Source organism: Coregonus lavaretus (genome assembly GCF_964263955.1).
Source record: "Coregonus lavaretus genome assembly, chromosome: 2".
Classification (NCBI taxonomy): Eukaryota; Metazoa; Chordata; class Actinopteri; order Salmoniformes; family Salmonidae; genus Coregonus; species Coregonus lavaretus.
In genome coordinates this window covers 13,371,433-13,393,901 of record NC_139989.1, presented here as the reverse complement: position 1 = coordinate 13,393,901, position 22,469 = coordinate 13,371,433, and the positions used below count along the sequence as shown (strand labels likewise).

Genomic DNA, 22,469 nt, shown 5'->3' with positions numbered 1-22,469 from the left:
GTTCAACACAGATTTTGAGAAATGCAGTGTGTGTGTTGAAGTTAGTGTGCACTAATTCAAAGGTGACACCGTATGTTTGCACATTACAATCTTGAATATAACCTCAAGCTCTTTCCTAACATTCTCCAGTTGGAGATAGCTTTCTTGTATTGAGATGTAATGTATCAATCTCAATCTACGACTTTACCTATTACCAATGTTATAGGTTATAGGTCTTTTCTCACTCATCCCTTGACTTGTCTTCAACAGATGGACGACATAGACGCTATGTTCAGTGACTTGTTGGGGGAGATGGATCTCCTCACACAGGTGAGTCCAGTCCACACACAACAGCAATGTCTTGGACATTTTTAACTCATCCTTTGTAAACACTGTATAACAACTTTCATGAATAAGCCTTTATAAATACTTATAAATGTTTATACATTCTTAGAAATGTTATAAATACCTGTGAATTGTAAAGTTTGTTTTGCTGCATGTTTAAACATCTTACAACTGATGCCAGCAGTCACACAGGATAGGCTTTCACTCACCACGGAAGATAGCATTCATCTCTCTCTATTTCATCAAGGTGATCCCCCAAATGCCAGCAGTTGCTGACTATTATGCAAACCCGCAAGACAAACATGTACTGTATACATTATTCATACACACATATGATCTACAATACAATATGGTCAGTATTCACCCGATCTTCCTGTAAGATACATATGTCACTCCTCATTCCCTTAAGTTGATAATAACAACATGACATTCTATGGGCAACACAGTAGAGATTTTTCAGATTGTTCACTGTCTATTTGGACCACATGTCCAAAACCACATGTCCAAAACCACTAGTAAATAAAGCACTGCTTATGAGAAACATGACAATAACACTAAAACACACAATCGATCAACAAGACACTTCAGACTGCCAAGCACCCGCAAAACAGTGATAGAAACACTGTTTTTTTAAGAAAGGGGGTCAAATGTCAAACTCTAAGCAGGGTACATTAGCATAACTGTGTAAAGACATGCATGATCCTGTGATATTTTACCACTCACTTTATGTTTTCTTTTAAAACTCCATGTTGCCTGGGATACCTAATATTGAGTATCATTTCTCATTTGATTTCATAAATATGACGTTAGTCCTTCAACTGTTTTCTATGCAAGACTCAACATACTTTATTTGAGTTCCTGGAACTCCACAATAGGGCAGGAGTTGTTGAATTTGGTGTATTGTTCAACTCTTTGTTCTTTGTTTTTCCCTGCAGAGTCTTGGGGTTGAAACGCTGCCCCCAGAGTCACCTTCTAGCTCAAGCAAAGAAATGAACTTCTCCATGGGCTTCGCTGATATGAACGGTAAATCATAGGCCTAATTATGGCCCTACCTATCACTGCTAGTGTTAAAAATCCAGTGTTAAAATGTCTAAGAAATCAGTTAAAAAAATCCCAGAGGCCAACGTCGGCTTTTTCTAACTTTGGTACAGCATGACACCTATTATTCCTCCAGTGGGTCACTTTTCTGGGGGAAGTATGCTATCAATTACCTAGAAAATTACCAGAAATTAAGATTGAGGGGAGAACCAATGACGCAGAGAGGTGGAAAAATAGTTCCTAATCATACCTCTGGAATATGTCTGGCTACTGTTCAGGCTCTAATTTCAGACAGAGATTAAGATCCAGCCTACACACCAATTATAGCTGTAGGCCTCTGGCTTTCACTCAGTTCAAAACAAGTAGTATTTGTCTGGAGCCTGTGTCGTAGCAATGTCAAAATGGCCAATGTTATTATAGCTTGAGCTTCATTCTGTTTTTCCTCTTTTCTACACAGTCGAATCCCTGAATGAACTGGAGGAAAATGACTTGGACGCACTAATGGCTGATTTGATGGCCGACCTCAATGATACAGAGGAGAAGCTGACGGCGGAGCTAGGAGGGCAGAAAGAGACTAAAGCGCCACCCCCGGACCTACCTCCCGCTCCGCATGGGCTCAGCTTCTCCCCAGTCCCCTCACTCTCAACCCCCACCTCGCCTGAGAGTGGCCCCAACACCGTTAGCTCCCCACTAGCTGACTCCCCCGCACCCATTCTCTCGCCACCTACGCTTCCACAGCATGCTAAGCCCTCCATGGTGAGTCAGCTAAGGTTTGACAGCTAGGCTAGCACTAAAGGCCTTTAGCTGAGCACAGAGGAAATGAACAAGCTACAGTCAACCATGGTTTTGAAGCCTGTCAGCCACATCTCATCCTGACAGGGACAGCACAGACTCATTTGATTACATCCCAATTTTATTTTATTTTATTGTAGCAGACACTCTTTTCTAGTGTGACTACAGCAAGGAATAAGAAATTGGAATTTAGATCAACACAAACTCTGTGTTATTAGGTGCTTTAAAGAGATACTTGAAAGATGGATGGCCCGTATAGTGAAGCTATACATGTACTAGATATCAAGGAAGGATGGTATTGTATTAACCACCTTCTCACAGTGAAGTCATAGTGAGATTGTTTCCTGGCCCAGGCCACTGGGGCATCTATTACAATACATCAGAGGGAAAAGCAGGGATTCTGTCTGGAATGGACCAAACACACACATGGATAGAGAGGAAAGAGTAACAGGATCGATAGAGGGGTTAGTGTGAGAGATTTCTGACCGCATTCAATGGAGATGAAAAACACCAGGTATCCATCACCGTCACACATAACACTACCCATAATACTGTCCATCATCACTCAGCTCCTGCTTTGCTATTGGTCCATTCAGAGGCATATACTGTATAGAGATGTATGTATCCATTATATGGCTCTGGGTCCATCATTATCTGACCTCATTCAACAATCATCAAGCATCATCCATTTTTCATAACCTATGTTATGTAACGTATGAATAATGTACATTATATACAGTAGCAAGGATTTGTAGTGTATTATAAACCTACTGTGCTCTGTCACTTGATTAAAGACCAATCATTGATTTTCCTTCAGGAAGAAATAGAGGCACAAATGAAAGCAGACAAAATCAAACTGGCATTGGAGAAGCTGAAAGAGGCCAAAGTCAAAAAGGTAAGTGGCATGACAGAGGATGAAACACTGTACAAAATCCAATCCATTGTCCCCCAACCAAAAGAGGCATTTCGGGGAGAAGGAAAGAAAACCCTGAACAGCAGTAGAGCTGAATGATCGTTCTCTTTTCTGTTTCCATTCATCGTGATAATTGATGTCTGCCTTACATAGGACAGAACGGTTTCCATCTCTCTGTGATATGTGGACACTTCCACTTCTTCAAAGCAGCCATCTGCTAAACCACTGACATGTGGCCTTTCAGGCACTACTGCTAGAAAGAGAAAACAACCAGCTTGGGTTGTGAAATCTACGATTTTACTCATATTCACCGCCATAATGCTTTTGAAAACAAACCATCGTTAACATTCTATAATAGATGTAATGAGCTGTAATAACAGCATCATAACATGACATTGGAACATGTCAAACACTGTCACTCAGTAGCTGATTGGCAGCTTTTCAGGCAATTAAGAAATAGATGCACTTCCTCAATTAAGAAAGATAAAATCAAGCTACATTCTAAGTTCTATCTCAGACTCTACTGGTGACCTCTCTTAATTTTGGAAAACAGTTAAACAGTTGTATCAGACTCTGGCATCATTATTGAGAGAAATTTGATAAGTGATGCTTTTAATCAGCATTTTATCTCGGGAGGCTTTTTATTTGAAAGAAATTGTGGTTTAATTGACCCTGGTCAGTCAGTCGACTGCTCTTCCGTCTCCCAGCCTCTAGTTTACTCAATGGAAGATCCGTCAACTTCTAGTCAATCTTTGTTTTCATTTCAACAACTAGACAGCTTGCTTAAGATTATTATTTTTTAAATCCACTGGGGCTGATCTGCTTGATCCTTTCTTGTTGCAGCTTTCTGATCCCCTGATTGCGGAATCATTGACACATATTTTTAACCTGACGATTATCTCAGGTGCTAACCCCAGGGTTTGGAAGGTTGCCTATGTGCTTCCTCTCCACAAAGCTGGTGACCTCTCCGACCTAAATAATTATCACTCGATCTCTAAACTGTCTTGCCTATCAAAAATGGTTGAATTTTTGATCAACTTTCAGCTTACATCTTTCCTAGCTAAGAAATGAATTCTAAGTGCTTATCAATCCGGTTTCAGATCATAGCACCATCTCTGCTGAATCACTGGTTTTAAATTATGTGGTAAATTGTAGGAAACTCTAGAAACTCTGCACTGCCCTCTTCATTGATCTGTCAAAAGTGTTTGATACCGTTGACCACTTTCTACTAATTCAAAGATTTGTCTGAAGTTGGCCTGGATCAGGCGTCATGTAATTGGTTTAAAAACTACCTGACAGACAGGACACAATGTGTATTCTCTGATGGTGTTAAGTCAAGTTTCCTTGAGAATACGAAAGGTGTCCCACAGGGGTCGATTTTAGGTCCTGTACTTTTTACTGTCTATAAAAATAATATTGGTCTATCTGTATGCAGATGACACTGTTGTGTATGCTATTGCCCCCATGGTTGACGTGGCTCTTTCAGAGCTACAATCTGCCTTTATTCCTTTGCAGAAAGGCTTTCTTGAACTGAAATTGGTACTTAATGCAGGTAAAACCAAGTATATGTTATTTTCCAAAACACTTAAAATGGAATATGTTGATTTATGCATAAGCACATTGGATGGTGCCACATTGATTGTGTCCTTGCTTATACAGTGCCTTCAGAAAGTATTCACACCCCTTGACTTTTTACACATTTTGTTGTGTTACAACCTGAATTTAGAATTGATTAAATTGAGATTTTTGGTCATTGGTCTAAACAAAATACCCCATAACATCACAATGGAAAAATGTTTTCTGAATTTTTACAAATTAATAAAGAATGAAAAGCTGAAATGTATTGAGTCAATAAATATTCAATCCCTTTGTTATGGCAAGCCTAAATAAGTTCAGGAGTAAAAAATTGCTCAACAAGTCACATTATAAGTTGCGTGGACTCACTCTGTGTGCAATAATAGTGTTTAACATCATTTTTTCATGACTACCTCATCTCTGTACCCCACACATACAATCAACTGTAAGGTCCCTCGGTCGAGCAGTGAATTTCAAACACAGATTCAACCACAAAGACCAGGGAGGTTTTCCAATGTTTCGCAAAGAAGGGCATCTAGTGGTAGATGGTAAAAATAAACAAAATCATTGAATATCCCTTTGAGCGTGGTGAAGTTATTAAATAAACTTTAGATGGTGTATCAATACACCCAGTCACTACAAAGATACAGGCCTCCTTCCTAACTCAGTTGCCGGAGAGGAAGGAAACCGCTCAGGGATTTCACCATGAGTCCAATGGTGAATTTAAAACCATTACACAGTTTAATGGCTGTCATAGGAGAAAACTGAGGATGGATCAACAACATTGTAGTTACAGCATAATACTAAACTAATTGACAGAGTGAAAAGAAGGAAGCCTGTACAGAAAAAAATATTCCAAAACTTGCATCCTGTTTGCAACAAGCCACTAAAGTAATACAGCAAACAATGTGGCAAAGCAATTCACTTTTTGTCCTGAATACAAAGTGTTCTTTTTGGGGCAAATCCAATACAACACATTACTGAGTACCACTCTCCATATTTCAAGCATAGTGGTGGCTGCATCATGTTATGGGAATGCTTGTAATTGTTAAGGACTGGGGAATTTTTCATGATACAAAAGAAACAGATTAGTGCTAAGCACAGGCAAAATCGTAGAGGAAACTGGGTTTTCCCCCAGACACTGGGAGATGAATTCATCTTTCAGGAAGACATTAACCAAAAAAAAGGCCAAATCTACACTGGAGTATCTTACTAAGAAGACAGTGAATGTTTCTGAGTGGCCGAGTTACAGTTTTGACTTAAATCTGCTTGAAAATCTGTGGCAAGACCTGGAAATGGATATCAACAACCAATATGACAGAGCTTGAAGAATTTTGAAAAGAATAATGGGCAAATGTTGCACAATCCAGGTGTGGAAAGCTCTTAGAGACTTACCCAGAAAGATTTACAGCTGTAATCGCTGCCGAAGGATTATAACATGTATTGATTGACAGGGGGTTGAATACTTACAGTTGAAGTCGGAAGTTTACATACACCTTAGCCAAATACATTTAAACTACATTTTTCACAATTCCTGACATTTAATCCTAGTAGAAATTCCCTGTCTTAGGTCAGTTAGGATCACCACTTTATTTTAAGAATGTGAAATGTCAGAATAATAGTAGAGAGAATTATTTATTTCAGCTTTTATTTATTTCATCACATTCCCAGTGGGTCAGAAGTTTACATACACACAATTATTATTTGGTAGCATTGCCTTTAAATTGTTTAACTTGGGTCAAATGTTTCGGGTAGACTTCCACAAGCTTCCCACAATAAGTTGGGTGAATTTTGGCCCATTCCTCCTGACAGAGCTGGTGTAACTGAGTCAGGTTTGTAGGCCTCCTTGCTCGCACACGCTTTTTCAGTTCTGCCCACAAATTTTCTATAGGATTGAGGTCAGGGCTTTGTGATGGCTACTCCAATACCTTGACTTTGTTGTCCTTAAGCCGTTTTGCCACAACTTTGGAAGTATGCTTGGGGTCATTTTCCATTTGGAAGACCCATTTGCAACCAAGCTTTAACTTCCTGAGTGATGTCTTGAGATGTTGCTTCAATATATCCACATCATTTTCCTTCCTCATGTTGCCATCTATTTTGTGAAGTGCACCAGTCCCTCCTGCAGCAAACACCCCCACAGCATGATGCTGCCACCCCCGTGCTTCACGGTTGGGATGGTGTTCTTCGGCTTGCAAGGCACCCCCTTTTTCCTCCAAACATAACGATGGTCATTATGGCCAAACAGTTCTATTTTTGTTTCATCAGACCAGAGGACATTTCTCCAAAAAGTACAATCTTTGTCCCCATGTGCAGTTGCAAACCGTAGTCTGGCTTTTTTTATGGCGGTTTTGGAGCAGTGGCTTCTTCCTTGCTGAGCTGCCTTTCAGGTTATGTCGATATAGGACTTGTTTTACTGTGGATATAGATACTTTTGTTCCTGTTTCCTCCAGCATCTTCACAAGGTCCTTTGCTGTTGTTCTGGGATTGATTTGCACTTTTCGCACCAAAGTACGTTCATCTCTAGGAGACAGAACGCGTCTCCTTCCTGAGCAGTATGACGGCTGCATGGTCCCATGATGTTTATACTTGCGTACTATTGTTTGTACAGATGAACGTGGTACCTTCAGGCATTTGGAAATTGCTCCCAAGGATGAACCAGACTTGTGGAGGTCTACAATATTTTTTCTGAGGTCTTGGCTGATTTCTTTAGATTTTCCCATGATGTCAAGCAAAGAGGTTTGAAGGTAGGCCTTGAAATACATCCACAGGTACACCTCCAATTGACTCAAATGATGTGAATTAGCCTATCAGAAGCTTCTAAAGCCATGACATCATTTTCTGGAATTTTCCAAGTTGTTTAAAGGCACAGTCAACTTAGTGTATGTAAACTTCTGACCCACTGGAATTGTGATACAATGAATTATAAGTGAAATAATCTGTCTGTAAACAATTGTTGGAAATATTACTTGTGTCATACACAAAGTAGATGTCCTAACCGACTTGCCAAAACTATAGTTTGTTAACAAGAAATGTGTGGAGTGGTTGAAAAACGAGTTTTAATGACTCCAACCTAAGTGTATGTAAACTTCCAACTGTATGTAATCAAGATATATTAGTATTGTCTGTAGATTGTTGACAACAAATTACAAATCAATTTTAATCCCACTTTGTAACACAACAAAATATGGGGTGTGAATACTTTCTGAAGACACTGTAAATATCTGGGTATCTGGACTGACGAAAAGGCATATATAAGTTAGTTAAGAAGCTTAGAATAAAAATGGGCTTCGTCTTTAGAAATAGGTCATGCCTCTCGCTAAATAACAGAAAGCAGATAATTCAGTCAACATTCCTGCCGGTTCCAGACTATGGCGACACCATCTATATATGAATGCAGCTACCAATACACTGAAACCATTGGATGCAGTTTATTACAGCACGCTGCGCTTTATTACAGGCAATAGGTTCAGTACACATCACTGCATTCTGTATCAGAAAGTAGGTTGGCCCTCTTTGAAGTCTCGTAGATTGATGCATTGCTCTCTTTTTGTTTATAAAGCTATTTTATAAAAACTCCTGCTTTAGACGTGCAAGTTACCATACCCGGTCTCAGGGATGGCTAACCCTGGAAATTCCTTCGGTTTCTACAGAGTTAGGTAAATCAGCTTTTAGTTTTTTTGCACCTTACTTGTGGAATAATCTCTAAAACTCTCTAAAATTGGATGAATTGGTGCCTCTAGGGCAGGGGTGTCAAACTCATTTTAGCTCAGGGGCCACATGGAGGAAAATCTATTCCCAAGTGGGCCGGACCGGAAAAATCATGGTCTATATAACTTAAAAACAACAACTTCAGATTGTTTTCTTTGTTTTAATACGATCAACATACAACATAAAGCTGGAGCCTGAGGACAGTGTGTCCAAAATAGTACAAGCACAACATCACTATTAATCATAAAACACGTCAAGTTTATTTGAAAATTCTAAAGAAAAAGAACACACAAACACACAATGCCTCAGTGATTAGCAGAACTGTTTCACAGATCACAGAACTATATCAGGGTGTCATTTCTCAGGCAGAAATGTAGATAAAAATAATGAAATTCTGTTCCCCAAACAAGTGCAAGAACCACAGAGTCAAGAATAGGTTAAATATACAAATAAAATAAAATCAATTAAAAACAATAGCACATCAACATAAAAACATATAAACATAAAGCTGGAGCCTGAGGACAGTGTCCAAAAGCACAACATCACTATTAATCATAAAACACCTCAAGTTATTTGAAAGTTCTGAGGACAAAGAACACACAAACACACAATGCCTCAGTGATTCACAGAAGTATATCACAGATCACAGAACTATATCAGGGTGTCATTTCTCAGGCAGAAATGTAGATAAAAATAATGAAATCCTGTTCCCCAAACAAGTGCAAGAACCACAGAGTCAATAATAGGTTAAATATACAAATAAAATAAAATCAATTAAAAACAATAGCACATCAACATAAAAACATATAAACATAAATCTGAAAGCGTTGCTCAAACTCCCGTAACAGTCCCGTTATTTTATCTTTGAACCGCTTCATGTCTGCCACATGTTGGGTCGCGCACACATTTTTCAGACAGGGGAAGTGAGCTGCATCACCACCGGCAAGTTGCGTCTCCCGCAATGACAGCTTCAACTTGAAAGAACGTATGCTGTCATAATACTGCGTGACAACTTTGTTGCGCCCTTGCAGCTGTTTGTTCAAGTTATTCAGGTGCTCTGTAACATCCACCATAAATGCAAGGTCCTGCATCCATTCTGCGGAATGAAATTCTAACACTGGTTTGCCCTTTTCTTCCATGAACTGTTCAATTTCTTCTCGTAAATCAAAGAAACGCCTCAGCACAGCACCTCGGCTTAACCATCTTACCTCAGTGTGGTATGGCAGGCCATAGATGTGGTCTTTCTCTCTGAGAAGGCTGTCAAACTGACGGTGATTCAGGCTTCTGGATCGGATGAAATTAACAGTTTGGATGACCACCTTCATGACGTTATCCATCTTTAATGACTTGCAACACAAAGCCTCCTGGTGCAAAATACAGTGAAAAGTCAAAAAATCACATCCTCCATTTGCAGATTGCACTTTCTCTCTGAACTTTGTCACAACGCCTGCTTTTTTCCCGATCATTGAGGGCGCACCATCTGTAGCCAGGCTGACAGCGTGGGACCAGTCCACTCCGACCCTGTCCAGCGCACCGACGAGTGCGGTAAAAATAACAGCTGCTGTCGTTGTATCTGTCATCGGCACCAACTCCACGAACTCCTCGGTGACGGTCAATGTGTCATCAACTCCGCGGATGAAAATGGCCAGTTGTGCAACATCTGTAATGTCCGTGCTTTCATCAATTGCAACCGAAAACGCAATAAATGACTTTACTTTTTGCTTCAACTGGCTGTCCAAATCCACTGAAAGATCGGAAATCCTGTCTGCAACTGTGTTTCTTGTCAGGCTGATATTTGCAAAAGCCTGCCGCTTTTCAGGGCACACCATCTCCGCTGCCTTCATCATGCATGTTTTTACAAATTCACCCTCACTAAATGGTTTTGAAGCCACTGCGATTTCATTAGCAATGAGGTAGCTAGCTTTCACTGCAGCGTCACTGATGTCTCGGCTGTGAGTAAACACAGACTGCTGTTTCTTCAGACCCGCCAACAGTTCATTCACCTTCTCTCATCTCCGCTGTCCTTGAAAGTTGTCATATTTGTCGGCATGAAGACTCACATAGTGGCGACGAAGGTTATATTCTTTCAGCACTGCAACATGCTCTGAACACACCAAACATACAGCTTTCCCATTCAATTCAGTGAATAAATAGGATGACCATTTTTCTTGGAACACTCTGCACTCTGCGTCCACTTTTCTCTTTTTTGACAGAGACATATTGGGGCAATGAGGGTGCCAAAGCACATAATGTTAAAAGTAGAAGCCGTAATAAATATCGCGGGCAAAACAAAGTAGCTCATTGGCTGCATGTGCTTGACCTACTTGCTCTGCCCCGGTATAAACAGTTTGCTTGCTTAACACAATTGCTATTGCGCCATCCAGTGGACGCAATTGGAACAGCAGTTTATTTTATAGAAAAATTGCAGCGCATTTTTATACTTTACAAAATTATTATTATTTTTATTATTATTATTATTTATTTTTTCAAAATCATCTCGCGGGCCGGATTAAACCCGTTTGCGGGCCTGATCCGGCCCGCGGGCAGGACGTTTGACACCCCTGCTCTAGGGTATTTCAGACAGCTGATTGAGGACCTTTTTAATGAAGAATGTGTTTGTTTTCCATGACTGTGTTTTATATCTCTGTTTTGTTTTTATATTATATTGATGTGTATATTCTTGTAATTACAGAGCTCATCTGTAAAAGAGACCTTGGTCTCAGCATGACTCCCTGTCAAAATAAAGGTTAAATGCACTTTTTTTTAATGCCTGAAGCAGTGTGTAAGGTAACTAGATTAGGTAACATTGCAGTCATGTAGCCCTATGTGCCTAATGATAATATAAAATGACACTAATGAATGTTCAGGAAACAGACTCTCTGCCTTCTCTGGCCGGTTTCATAGAAACACCTGTCCTGACCAGAGAGATAGACAGAGGTTTCATTTCTCAGTGGTCTGCGGTTTTGTTCTCTGTGTGTCAAACGCCACTGAGGCCTTTTCCTTTACGTGTTCTAAAGATTAAAGTGGAGGTTCCAGATTGAGCACATTTCTTTTGTGAATCCACTCGTTTGAAGACACCTAGTTCAAATTCAAGAAGTGATCCGTTACACACACTACTTGACCATGTGGTGCACATCCGTCCATTGTTCTTCATAGGAGCTGGGAAAAAACCTGATCTAAAACGGAACATCCTCTATCATCTTTGAAAGACACATTTTTATGACACAACTTGGCTGACCTCTGGATGGTTTGCGAAGCTCCTCTGCTTCCTAAATCGGGATCTGTTGCCAGACAAAGGGGAAGTTCAAGGCCACATGAGCCAGGAAGTATGAGCTTAATCCCAGTTTATTTGGGCTTTATTTATGGGGCGATAGCCAGACCACGACTGCCATAGCTCCATAGAGGCTAATGATCATTCAATGCTCCCCTATGACTGCTCAGCTAGCGCCAATGCTAGCGGTAGCGGATAGCTCTTTGAGGACTGTTATACAACGGTCAGATGGAATCAAGGTATCTGTTTTATGACATCTTTCCATCCACACCTGTACTGTTCTCCCAAGTGGCACAGTGGTCTAAGGCACTGCATCGCAGTGCTAGCTGTGCCACTAGAGATCCTGGTTCGAATCCAGGCTCTGTCACGGCCGACCGCGACCGGGAGACCCATGGGGCGGCGCACAATTGGTCCAGGGTAGCGGAGGGAATGGCCGGCAGGGATGTAGCTCAGTTGGTAGAGCATGGCGTTTGCAACGCCAGGGTTGTGGGTTCGATTCCCACGGGGGGCCAGGTGGGATTAAAAAAATTGTATGCACTAACTGTAAGTCGCTCTGGATAAGAGCGTCTGCTAAATGACTAAAATGTAAATGTAAATTAACATCATACTGGAAACACACTCTGGGCAATAAAGCTGTCATATACTGTACATTACAGCCTATGACATGACACCTAGCATAAGTTCTGCATAACCGTTCATGAAAGAATCATGAAGCTATATGCAGAGGAATATGCAGCTATCAACTGTTTTACCCATGCACTGTCCATGTACAGCTTTATCATGCTAGTGAGAAGTAATTTGTTATGAGCTGTCATGAATAGGCTACGGCAGGTGTCATGACTAATGATTATAAAAAGCTCACATCTGTTCGTAACACATAAATAAAACATAAAACGGCAACCTGGACAGTGTCCTACTGTCATTACAAGTATTACTAGGATTTAATACACAATACATACTTTCCAATGCCACCAATATTTAAATGTTTATTTCTGTAAATGTCTTATCTCCATGCAGCTGGTGGTGAAAGTTGTGATGAATGACGGTAGCTCCAAGACACTGATGGTGGATGAGAGACAGACAGTGAGGGATGTTCTGGACAACCTGTTTGAGAAGACCCACTGTGACTGCAACGTGGACTGGAGCCTGTCTGAGACCAACCCCGAGCTGCAGCTTGGTGAGCCTGATCCCCTCGCCAAACACACACCCACGCATGCACGCACACACACACAATATATACTGTTCCATGGTTTCAATGCACTCACTCTATACCATGCATACCGGGTGGGATTTCATTCAGGTCCAGATGATGGACTGTGTTTTCATTGGCACGATGACAGCCTTGCTGCGGTGAGCACACAATGAGGCATTGATGTAACCCACCATTTTCAGACACACACGCACACGCATGCATACACACACACACACACACACACACACACACACACACACACACACACACACACACACACACACACAACACACACACACACATACACACACCGGGCAAGTGGGTTCAATTTACTACATCAGGCACTGTCAGTCATCTTCCCTGTTATGCGGAAATATATTCCTCATGACCTCAATCCTACATCTCTCTACCTCAGCTACTGTTGGACTTTATAGGCAACATGTTTGTTCAGTCAGCCATTACCATGTCTTTGGTTTGCTCTGGAGAAGCCCTCCTTTTGGGAAAAACATGCAAATCATGATTTACCTCATGTAATACCCTTTCTGATCATCTTTAATCCTTTCTGGTCTCCTATAACACTAAGCTAATTCCTGTAATTGCATTCAGTTTATGGAGAGTCAAGACAAACTTTCAAACCATTGCCCATATTCTATAATGGCAGAGCACAACTTGACTTTATGATAATCTTTAAAATTCCTGTTATTGCAATTTGAGTACAGTGGTGCATTTGCATGTCTTGTAAACCCAAATGTAGATGAGAGGAAAAAGGAACATCCCCTTGGTCAACAGTTGGTACATTTTTTAGTCATGAGGGCTATTTGAAGACCAATGTCTGCCACCTCACCCGCATGACATTTTTGACCACCACGTGTCAGCCTTTAAGACTATATTCCATGAGAGGAGGTTGATCTGTTACTCTTGACCAAACCAGAAGTACTGCTGATATGACTGTATGTTCAATGCTACACTCCTGTCTGTGACACAGACACGCATCCCTCACCACAAAACTGCTTTTTGTTTGAAGGCATACAGTATGTCCGCTTCAAAAATTTGATTGATTGGAAATTAAATAGATTTTGATCTGCGTCCTAAAAATGTCCTTGTGAACGTAATGTTTTACTGTACATGTTACATGGCGCAAATGTTCTGGAAAGTTGTAAAATGTTTGAGAGGGGATTCATGTACACTACTAGCTTACCTGTGTTTTGGCATTGTAAAATAAAAGCTGAAGTTCACCCCCTTAAATTAAAGTGCCATTTGCTTGCATTTCCGTGAGACATCCATGTGTTCACCATATACAGCATCCTGCACTGCAACATACCATGCAGTTACAGTAATGTAGTTCAAAGGGCTTTTAACTCGTAATGACTCCCTATAAAACTCTTTAGGAGCAAAGTTTCACGCTCTCACCATCCATTTAATGGCAGTAATAGGCCTGGCCACAGACAACAGCCCTGGAAGCTATTGGCTAATGCTTAATGCCTATCTCTGTTTTAATTAGGACTAGTAGCCTGTCATTGAGAAACATGGTGAAACTACAGTGAAACACCCAGACATGATGGAACATCAGAGTGTGGGTGGGCAACGTGGTGGGAAGAAGCGGAAAGATCTCTTAATAGTTCATGTGTTTTAAAGTTTTAATGCCACTTTAAATCCGTAAGCTTGTCTTTTGTTGGGCCCATTTTAAGCGCAATACCATTCTGCATAGAACTGTAAATGGAGAATTGTATGGTAGTGAAATCTACTTCAAACCTTGTGTGTCCATGTGTGTCACGATCGTCGTAATGATTGGACCAAGGCGCAGCGTGAAATGCGTACATCTTTTATTGAGTACTTACACACAGCAACAAAACAACAAAACGAAACGTGAAGTCCTCGGTCATAAACACAAACCTACACGGAACAAGATCCCACAAATGACAAGTGCACAACAGGCTGCCTAAGTATGGTTCCCAATCAGAGACAACAAGACACAGCTGCCTCCGATTGGGAACCACCCCGGCCAACACAGAAACACACGATCTAGAAAAGAACACATAGAAAACAAAACATAGACACTACACATATAAACTAACACCCTGGCTCAACATATAAGAGTCCCCAGAGCCAGGGCGTGACAATGTGCTTCTATACATTGGTCCGTAAACTATATTTGGTGATATGCTAGAATTGTTTCAAAAAATAACAGTACCTTACAAAACTAAATTAATGTATGCAATGAAGAGTGTAAATTTTCATAGCTGTGTTTGATATTTTATCAGGGTGAGGGTCACCATTATATTCTACAGCATATTTTTCTGTGAAAAAAGGTGTTGCAATAATAATATTGTATTGATCAAATTATCAATAATCTCATACAAAATAAGTAAACTTTACATTTTAGTAGGCCAAAGGCTCCATCTTATCATTATTTGACTGACCCATGATATATTATTTTCCAAGGACTAACAGAATAACATATTATAATAGATTAATAACAGATTATTGTGTGAGCTCTGTGTGCTTTTGTCTTGACAGAAAGGGGTTTTGAAGACCATGAGAACCTAGTAGACCCACTATCTGCATGGACAAGGGACAGTGAAAACAAAGTTCTCTTCCAAGAGAGATCAGACAAATATGAATTCTTCAAAAACCCTCAGGTGAGTTTTTCACATTGCTTCTTCAAACTGCAATCACTTTCTAAGTTTAAACATATTAAAAATACACATCCTGCATAGTTATCATCAGCAGTGTCTGTTCCATAAGAAGAATTTAAAAACGTTTTGCCGACTGCCCTGATTTCAAATAGTGTGAGGTGGTCTGCTCATGATATCCTGACAGCTCAATACTCAGCAGGCCATTTTTCTTGGCCTCCCTCTGTTTTTGCAAATCAATCTCTCCATTATTTCAACTCTGGTTACTTTCAAATGTTTGCTCAATCATGAGATATCCTTTCAAAACAGACCCCTTTATGTCATCTTCACAGTGATGCATCAAACAAAATGTCAGCCAGTGAAAAACAAGGCAATTTAATAATGTTGAAACAATGTTTATTGTTCCAACAGAGCCCTTTGTAATCTCTAAGTATTAATGCATTTTGGCTGTTGGCAGCGAGAGGCTGTGGTATCATATGCAGGCCTGAAGTGTATGGAAAAAATATGTGAGGGATTGTCTCATTTCCAAAATACTGCTTTGTGTATTCTTACAATTATTTCCAAAAGTGATTTTATTCTTCCATAGAAACATGATTAATGTGTAAATCCTTGTGAATCCAACAAGATTTGATCAATCCTAAGAAAATATAATTTCACTTAAACCCCTCTTGAATAGCATGGCTACTATTGCAATCCGAACTCTTCACATCAGTTAAGATAAATGTATGACATTTTTTTGTAAAATGTATTTGTAACAAAAAAGCTGTAAAAACAAAAATGTAAAACAAAGTTACATTGGTCCTCCGAAGAACACCAAAAAATATAAAGGTTGAATCAACGGATTGGTGCAGTGTGACCACTTTTACGACCCTAAAGTTTTGACTTATTTTAACTGGCATAGTAAAGCTAATATTTTTCTCACTATAGAACTTTTATCAGTGGAAGAAGGACAAGAAAACTCTCAAAGACATGAAAGACAGAGACAAGGAGTTACTTGTGGAGGTAAGTCACACAAACTCCACCATGTAGACTAGACCATTGAAAAGATGTGAGACTTCATGTTGAGTGACAGTTTCCAATGATGTGACCTTTCTGTGACTTCTTATTCCCTTCCTGCCTCCTCCCCACACAGGAGAACTTCTGTGGGACCTCCATCATCGTGCCTGACTTAGAGGGGGTGCTCTATCTCAGGGAGGATGGCAAGAAGTCGTGGAAACAGCGCCTCTTCCTGCTGCGGGCCTCTGGAATTTATTATGTACCCAAAGGGAAGAGCAAGGTCAGAGGTCAAAAAGGGACTTGGGCTACAACCCAGATAAAGAAAACACATCCACTGGCTATATGGCCCAGTCAGTTTCAGTTTAGTGTGAACAGAACACAGTACACTCCCAGCTAACCCAACATACATACAGAGTTGCTATGTGATCAAAAGTAACCCCTTTCCCGCAACAACAACAAAAGGTAAGAGAAAAAAGATGTCTGCAAAAATGGTCTCAATGTCAACTGAGACCTTAATGAAATGGCTGGGAGGTTCTTTACTCTTGGACTACAACGTTATAGTGCTAAATACTTTTTGCTTTATCAACCCCTTATTCCGTTCAAGCCGCTCTAAAAATACAACTGGATTATTTGCACCCACTGGCAACCTATATTCACTTACATCTTTCATCTTGTGGCAACAGTTATTCATAAACACGCCATTCATAGATTATGTCTTTATGGTGTTGAGATTTTACTCAACTCTACTGACGATGGGTGAAGGTGCTACTGTAAGTCAACCCAAGGCTACAGTGGCTACTGGTTCTTGTTTCAAGGCATTGATTAAGTGATACATTTTTTAAGTTAGGCTATAGTGTTTGAACACAATGCTGTCATTCAAGATTCAAGTTTGACTACCTTTTTTCCACAGACATCTCGTGACCTGGTGTGTTTCGTCCAGTTCGACAATGTAAATGTCTACTATGGCAAAGACTTCAAAAACAAATACAAGGCCCCAACAGATTTCTGTTTTGTTCTGAAGGTGAGTGAACAGTTGAAAACACTTTTTTGGAAGGATGACCCCATTTTAGTCTCACAGCTCAAAAGTCACAGTTAGTAAAAGGTATATAAAGAGAGAAACTACATGAGCGCTTCCTTCCCCAATATTATCTTCGATTGCTACATCAATTGTTTGTACCCCATCAGAACCCAAAATATAAGCTTGTGTTACTCCTTTGTTTGTAGACATTGTAATTGTAAACAAACACTGTATAGTCTCAAAACATGGTTAAATCTCTCATGTTGATATCAATGGTCAGTCCTTGCATCCACAGCTCTGTCTATGAATTTGAGAGTGGTTACATTTCTCCATCCCCATCCCACAGCTTTTTACCAAAACAGTGGCTGGGTGTACTCTTTGTTATTGTTTGAAATGCAGATTGCTCCTTTAAACCGAGCTTAACTCTTCCACTATGAGCTACTGTAATAGTCTCTATACAGTTTGCTTTATTTGGAAAGGTATCTCACATGCTGCAAGTGTAAGTACGCATGTACATATTAAATAAGCATACAGTGAGGGTTTTGTTTATTATAATTGTAAATAACTCTGGTATATTTTTGTCACTCTACAGACTGGTACTGTGGTCAACCCAACAGCTGCCTCGCTGGAATTGCGAACTTCAATATATAGTAACAGGAAGTGAAAAGTCCCCCATTTTTACAGGCCAATTAATTTGCAAGTGAGTTAGATAAAATTAATGGAATGAGGAACACTGTAAACTTCGCCAACAAAATGTTATTTGGTTTGTAACACATTAGTCATAGTACAGTATTTGTCTTGGTGAAAACCCTTTCCTTGAGGCAATATAGTGTGCTCTCTTCAGTTGGCTCGGTTTCAAGTTGTATCTTTTAATAAGATTCTCACTTCTTCTCAGAACACGAGTTCCTGGTAGGTTGGTGGTTATAGTCTTTTAAGGATCTGAAACTACTCTTTATTTTCCTCCCTCCTTTCGGAAACACTTGAATCGGCAACAACCATTATTCTCTAGGTCTAGGAGGTGTTGGGAATCAAAGCCAAAGAGCTTAGCGAGACAAGGAGACAGAATTACATTTCACTGAGAGATATCCCCTCAAGGCTAGAGGGTTGAAGAAGTGAGGCTGAAGGAAGATGATCTCACTCAGTCAATGTAGCAGACAGGTTGGAACCCTGGGAAGGTTTAGCAAGGTCTCTAATATCTAGCTCTGCATTGGGTCATCAATGCTCATAATGCACCGCTGAATGAGTGAAATGGAGCTAGGCATTTGGACTCAGATGTTATAGAGAGCAATAGTAATGGCATCTTTTTGTAGGCACTAATGGAGACTAACTCCGCCATGGCTAGTTGGCCAAAGCTTCATTTTAGACAGACTGTGCCCCCTAGTGGCACTACCAGGCACCTTCAGCTTCATAGTGGAAAACACTGAATCACGCCAATCAGTGTGTGGTAATGGCCCTACAGCAAAGTCGAGACATTTTCTCTCAGATGGCTAATGTGCTCATGAAAGATGGACAATGATCTCATACAAACTGCTGTGTTTGAACAACGGCCAGGGGAGAAAGTATGACTCGGTTCTCTCCTTTACCACCCTCTGTGATGGATGCTGTGCCATAACTCCATCAGCCGGGTGGACATTTCAGTGTTGGACGTCTCCCATGTTATTTGGGAGGCACATGAGTGCTGACTGTCTGATTATCACCAGCTTTTCCATGACGCATTCAATATGGAGGAGGAGTTCACTTTCTTAAATCCCACCGCTGTCATCAGGCTGTAACGCTTCATTCTGCTAGCGTGGATATCTGATATTTTTATGCAATCTACATTAGAGGACTTTAGAGATCTTATGGCTGGAATCACTTCCCCCCCCCAAAAAATAAATAAAAATAAATTGCAAGCTCATACAGGGTAGTGGTACCAAAAAGAACACATTGGATGTGATGCAATCTTTTTGTCTCACTGATTCGCTACCCTAAAGATGTGTTCCCATTCCTATCTACAGCACCCCCAGATCCAGAAAGAGTCTCAGTATATTAAATATCTGTGCTGTGATGATGCCTGGACCATGACTCTCTGGGTGACAGCAATACGCATCGCAAAGGTGAGCCCAGACAGCTTGACAGCGTATATCTAAGGCAGAAACATAAACGGTGATGGGTTGTGCAGACAGAGTTGGTGGTCTTGTGTGTATTGTAATGGTTGGTGTTTGTCCCCTCAGTATGGGAAGTCTCTGTATGAAAACTACAAAACTTCGATGAAGAAGGCTGCAGTCACCACTGCGTGGACCAACCGCACCAGCACTACAACGTCCACTCCGTCAACACCTTCCCCTACCACCAAAGGTTAGTAGACACCCTTTCTGCTGGTAGATATTAGCTGTGAGCAGAAAGATTATCAATGGATAGATCATCATTATTTTACTACACTGAGTATACAAAATCAAGAACTCTTCAAATCAAATTTCAAATAATGACTGTATTGATAAGATGAAAGATCTTATTCCTTGCTTGTCTCTTTCTCTCTGCTCTTCTCCCAGCCAAAGCTTCTGGTCAGGCCAATGGACATGCTCCCCAGCCCCCTGCAGAACCTGTGGCCAAGGTTGGCAATGCACCCCCTCCACCACCACCCCTGTTACCTACACAGATCCTCCCCCCGCCACCCCCTGACCCAGTGCTGACCCCACCACCACCGCCCCTGGCTGCCAAGAGAAGCCCACCATCAACCTCTGTCCCACGACAACTACCCAGCCTGCCCACCAAATTCCCCCCATCACCGACATCCATGGACAACCTCCCTCCACCACCTCCACCTCTCTCCCAGGACGACGGCCCAGAGTTACCTCCAGACTTCCTCCCTCCCCCACCTCCAGCTCTTGGATTCGGTCCAGGTGCCGGCTCGTTACCCCCTCCACATCCAGTCAGCTTCCTACCCCCACCACCACCGGACCCAGGTTTTCCCCTACCACCTCCACCACCTGATCCTACCTTCTGCCCTGTGACCAACAGGGGTTCCTTACCAGCACCTCCGCCTCGCCAGTCCTATATAGGGGCTGGAGCACCCCCCCCTCCACCTCCGCCCCCACCTTCCTCTCCCCCAGCAGGGTTCCGATCGACCCCATCGGTGAGGAAAACAGGCCCCCCTCCACCCAAGAGGACTACACCACCACTAGCAGCGCCCGGGGGCGGGGACTTCATGTCAGAACTAGCCAAGGCTATGGCCAAGAAACGTGGCAATCAGTAAACAGGGGATTGGTCCACACACTCAACCCTTACATTCAGGAAAATCAACCACCGGTGACAGTAGTTGATACAGACTTTTAAAGGAAAGAATATTGCAGATATGATTTAAGAACAGCAACTACTTTATGTTTACTATACTGTAAGTGATAAATTAGTTGGGAAGTTATTTGTTTGTGAGACGGAGAGGCTTTTTACATCAAAGAGATTTATTCAACTACTGTGTAAAGTGGGGTCACTTTATATTAATGTTAATCACCAACTGTGGAGCAGCAGGAGGCTCAATGTTAGTAAGCGGGTTGCCGGTTCAAATCCGATGGCCGACAAGGAAAATCTGGCGGTTGATCTTAAGCCAAAAACCGTCATCTACTGACAATGTTTGTCGCAGTTGATCCAATCACTTTATGAGACATGAACTGTATTGTACATGTACTGTACATACTGTAACTAGTTCTGTATTTGGGCCGAGGGTTATGTGTAAATAGTGTATAAATACACATTTCTCATCAAGATCATTTGACTCCGAGAATAGACGTGTTCCCAATCTGCTCTTGTCTGAATAAATATATTATACCATATTTCAAATTAATTTTCTGTCCTCATTCTGTCCAATTTCATTCATTACACATTTATTATGACATCACACATTTATTATGACCTCACAGTGTTTCTAAAACAGCAGCTGATTGTGCCTTTTCTCATCTTGAATTACATGAGATCAGCAAACAGGTTTACGTTCATGGTCATCCAACAGTTGCGTGAACATTTTTATGTGCAAGTACTGAACTAAATGTATAGTTGCAGATTAATTCCATCATGATGGCTATGTAGATGTGAACTGCAGTCAACAGATGCTGGACAATGTAGAAACTGGTGTTGAAGAGATTTTTTTTGTTGCAGTGCAGTAAACACTGTGATCCTGAATACACTTCAAATATTATGTCACGATGAGTCCCGTCATATTGAGGCAGAGGCGTCACTCAGGAGGAACAGCTGACCTTTAACCCCTGGGCCCACCATGGGGGTTGTGCTGCATACCCCGCCTCCTCTGCTACGTCCTGTGTGAGGTAGGGTTGTACCAGTGTCTGCTGCAGCAGCTTCACCTAGTGATCAGAGTACGTAGTAAGTAAAGATTGAGTTGGGTAATTTTGTGTGAATTAATGGAAAAGGTCACCATCTTATGGTTGAATTAAATATGGCAGATACTGTTTTAGTCCAGTGCAAAATAGTGGCAGAATCAAGTACTACAGAAATGTTTTACGTTTGACTCTGTTTGCATCATTCTGAAATTATTATTATTATTTATTATGTTTATTTAGACAGAGACAATTTACAACAAAAACTAAATTCTCAGAACACTGAGAAATGATGCGTTGCACCAGATTTAGCTAGCAGCTCATTTTCATCTGCAGTCCCCAGGAAATAGCTTTCGTGGTCTAAATCACTATTTCCTATGGCTGACAGCAAATACAATACAATGTACTGTACAATACTACCTGTATTATAATGTAGTTAATGGGTTACCTCAGAGAACTCATTCCCCTCAGCCTTCCGTATTGCAGACTCTGCCATCCAGTTCCTATTTCTGTAGGAAATGTTATGATATTTAAGAAGTTGTAAGTGGCTTATTTGTTCTACCAAGCTAAAAACATAATCATAAAAAAATAACATTAACATAAATGATCATTTACAAAGGTCCTCTTTTCTCATTGTCCTTCATTTACATATATTCAGTAGGAGTGGAATGCATCATCATCCTCATCATCATTATAATAATA

General features: G+C 40.9%; 1 protein-coding gene across 1 annotated transcript in view; it reads left to right on the top strand.

Moving 5' to 3' along the window:
* The window catches only part of apbb1ip (amyloid beta (A4) precursor protein-binding, family B, member 1 interacting protein), a 33,193-nt gene extending 11,915 nt beyond the window's left edge, over positions 1-21,278 (top strand). The window contains exons 2-13 of the mRNA XM_084179059.1: positions 250-309; positions 1,260-1,347; positions 1,820-2,118; positions 2,972-3,049; positions 12,639-12,798; positions 15,331-15,452; positions 16,374-16,448; positions 16,579-16,722; positions 17,353-17,463; positions 19,458-19,556; positions 19,674-19,797; positions 19,992-21,278. Coding sequence (XP_084035185.1) covers positions 250-309; positions 1,260-1,347; positions 1,820-2,118; positions 2,972-3,049; positions 12,639-12,798; positions 15,331-15,452; positions 16,374-16,448; positions 16,579-16,722; positions 17,353-17,463; positions 19,458-19,556; positions 19,674-19,797; positions 19,992-20,695 — 2,064 coding nt within the window. The 3' untranslated portion in view covers positions 20,696-21,278. The remainder of the gene's footprint in view (positions 1-249; positions 310-1,259; positions 1,348-1,819; positions 2,119-2,971; positions 3,050-12,638; positions 12,799-15,330; positions 15,453-16,373; positions 16,449-16,578; positions 16,723-17,352; positions 17,464-19,457; positions 19,557-19,673; positions 19,798-19,991) is intronic.
* The last annotated feature ends 1,191 nt before the right edge of the window (positions 21,279-22,469 follow it).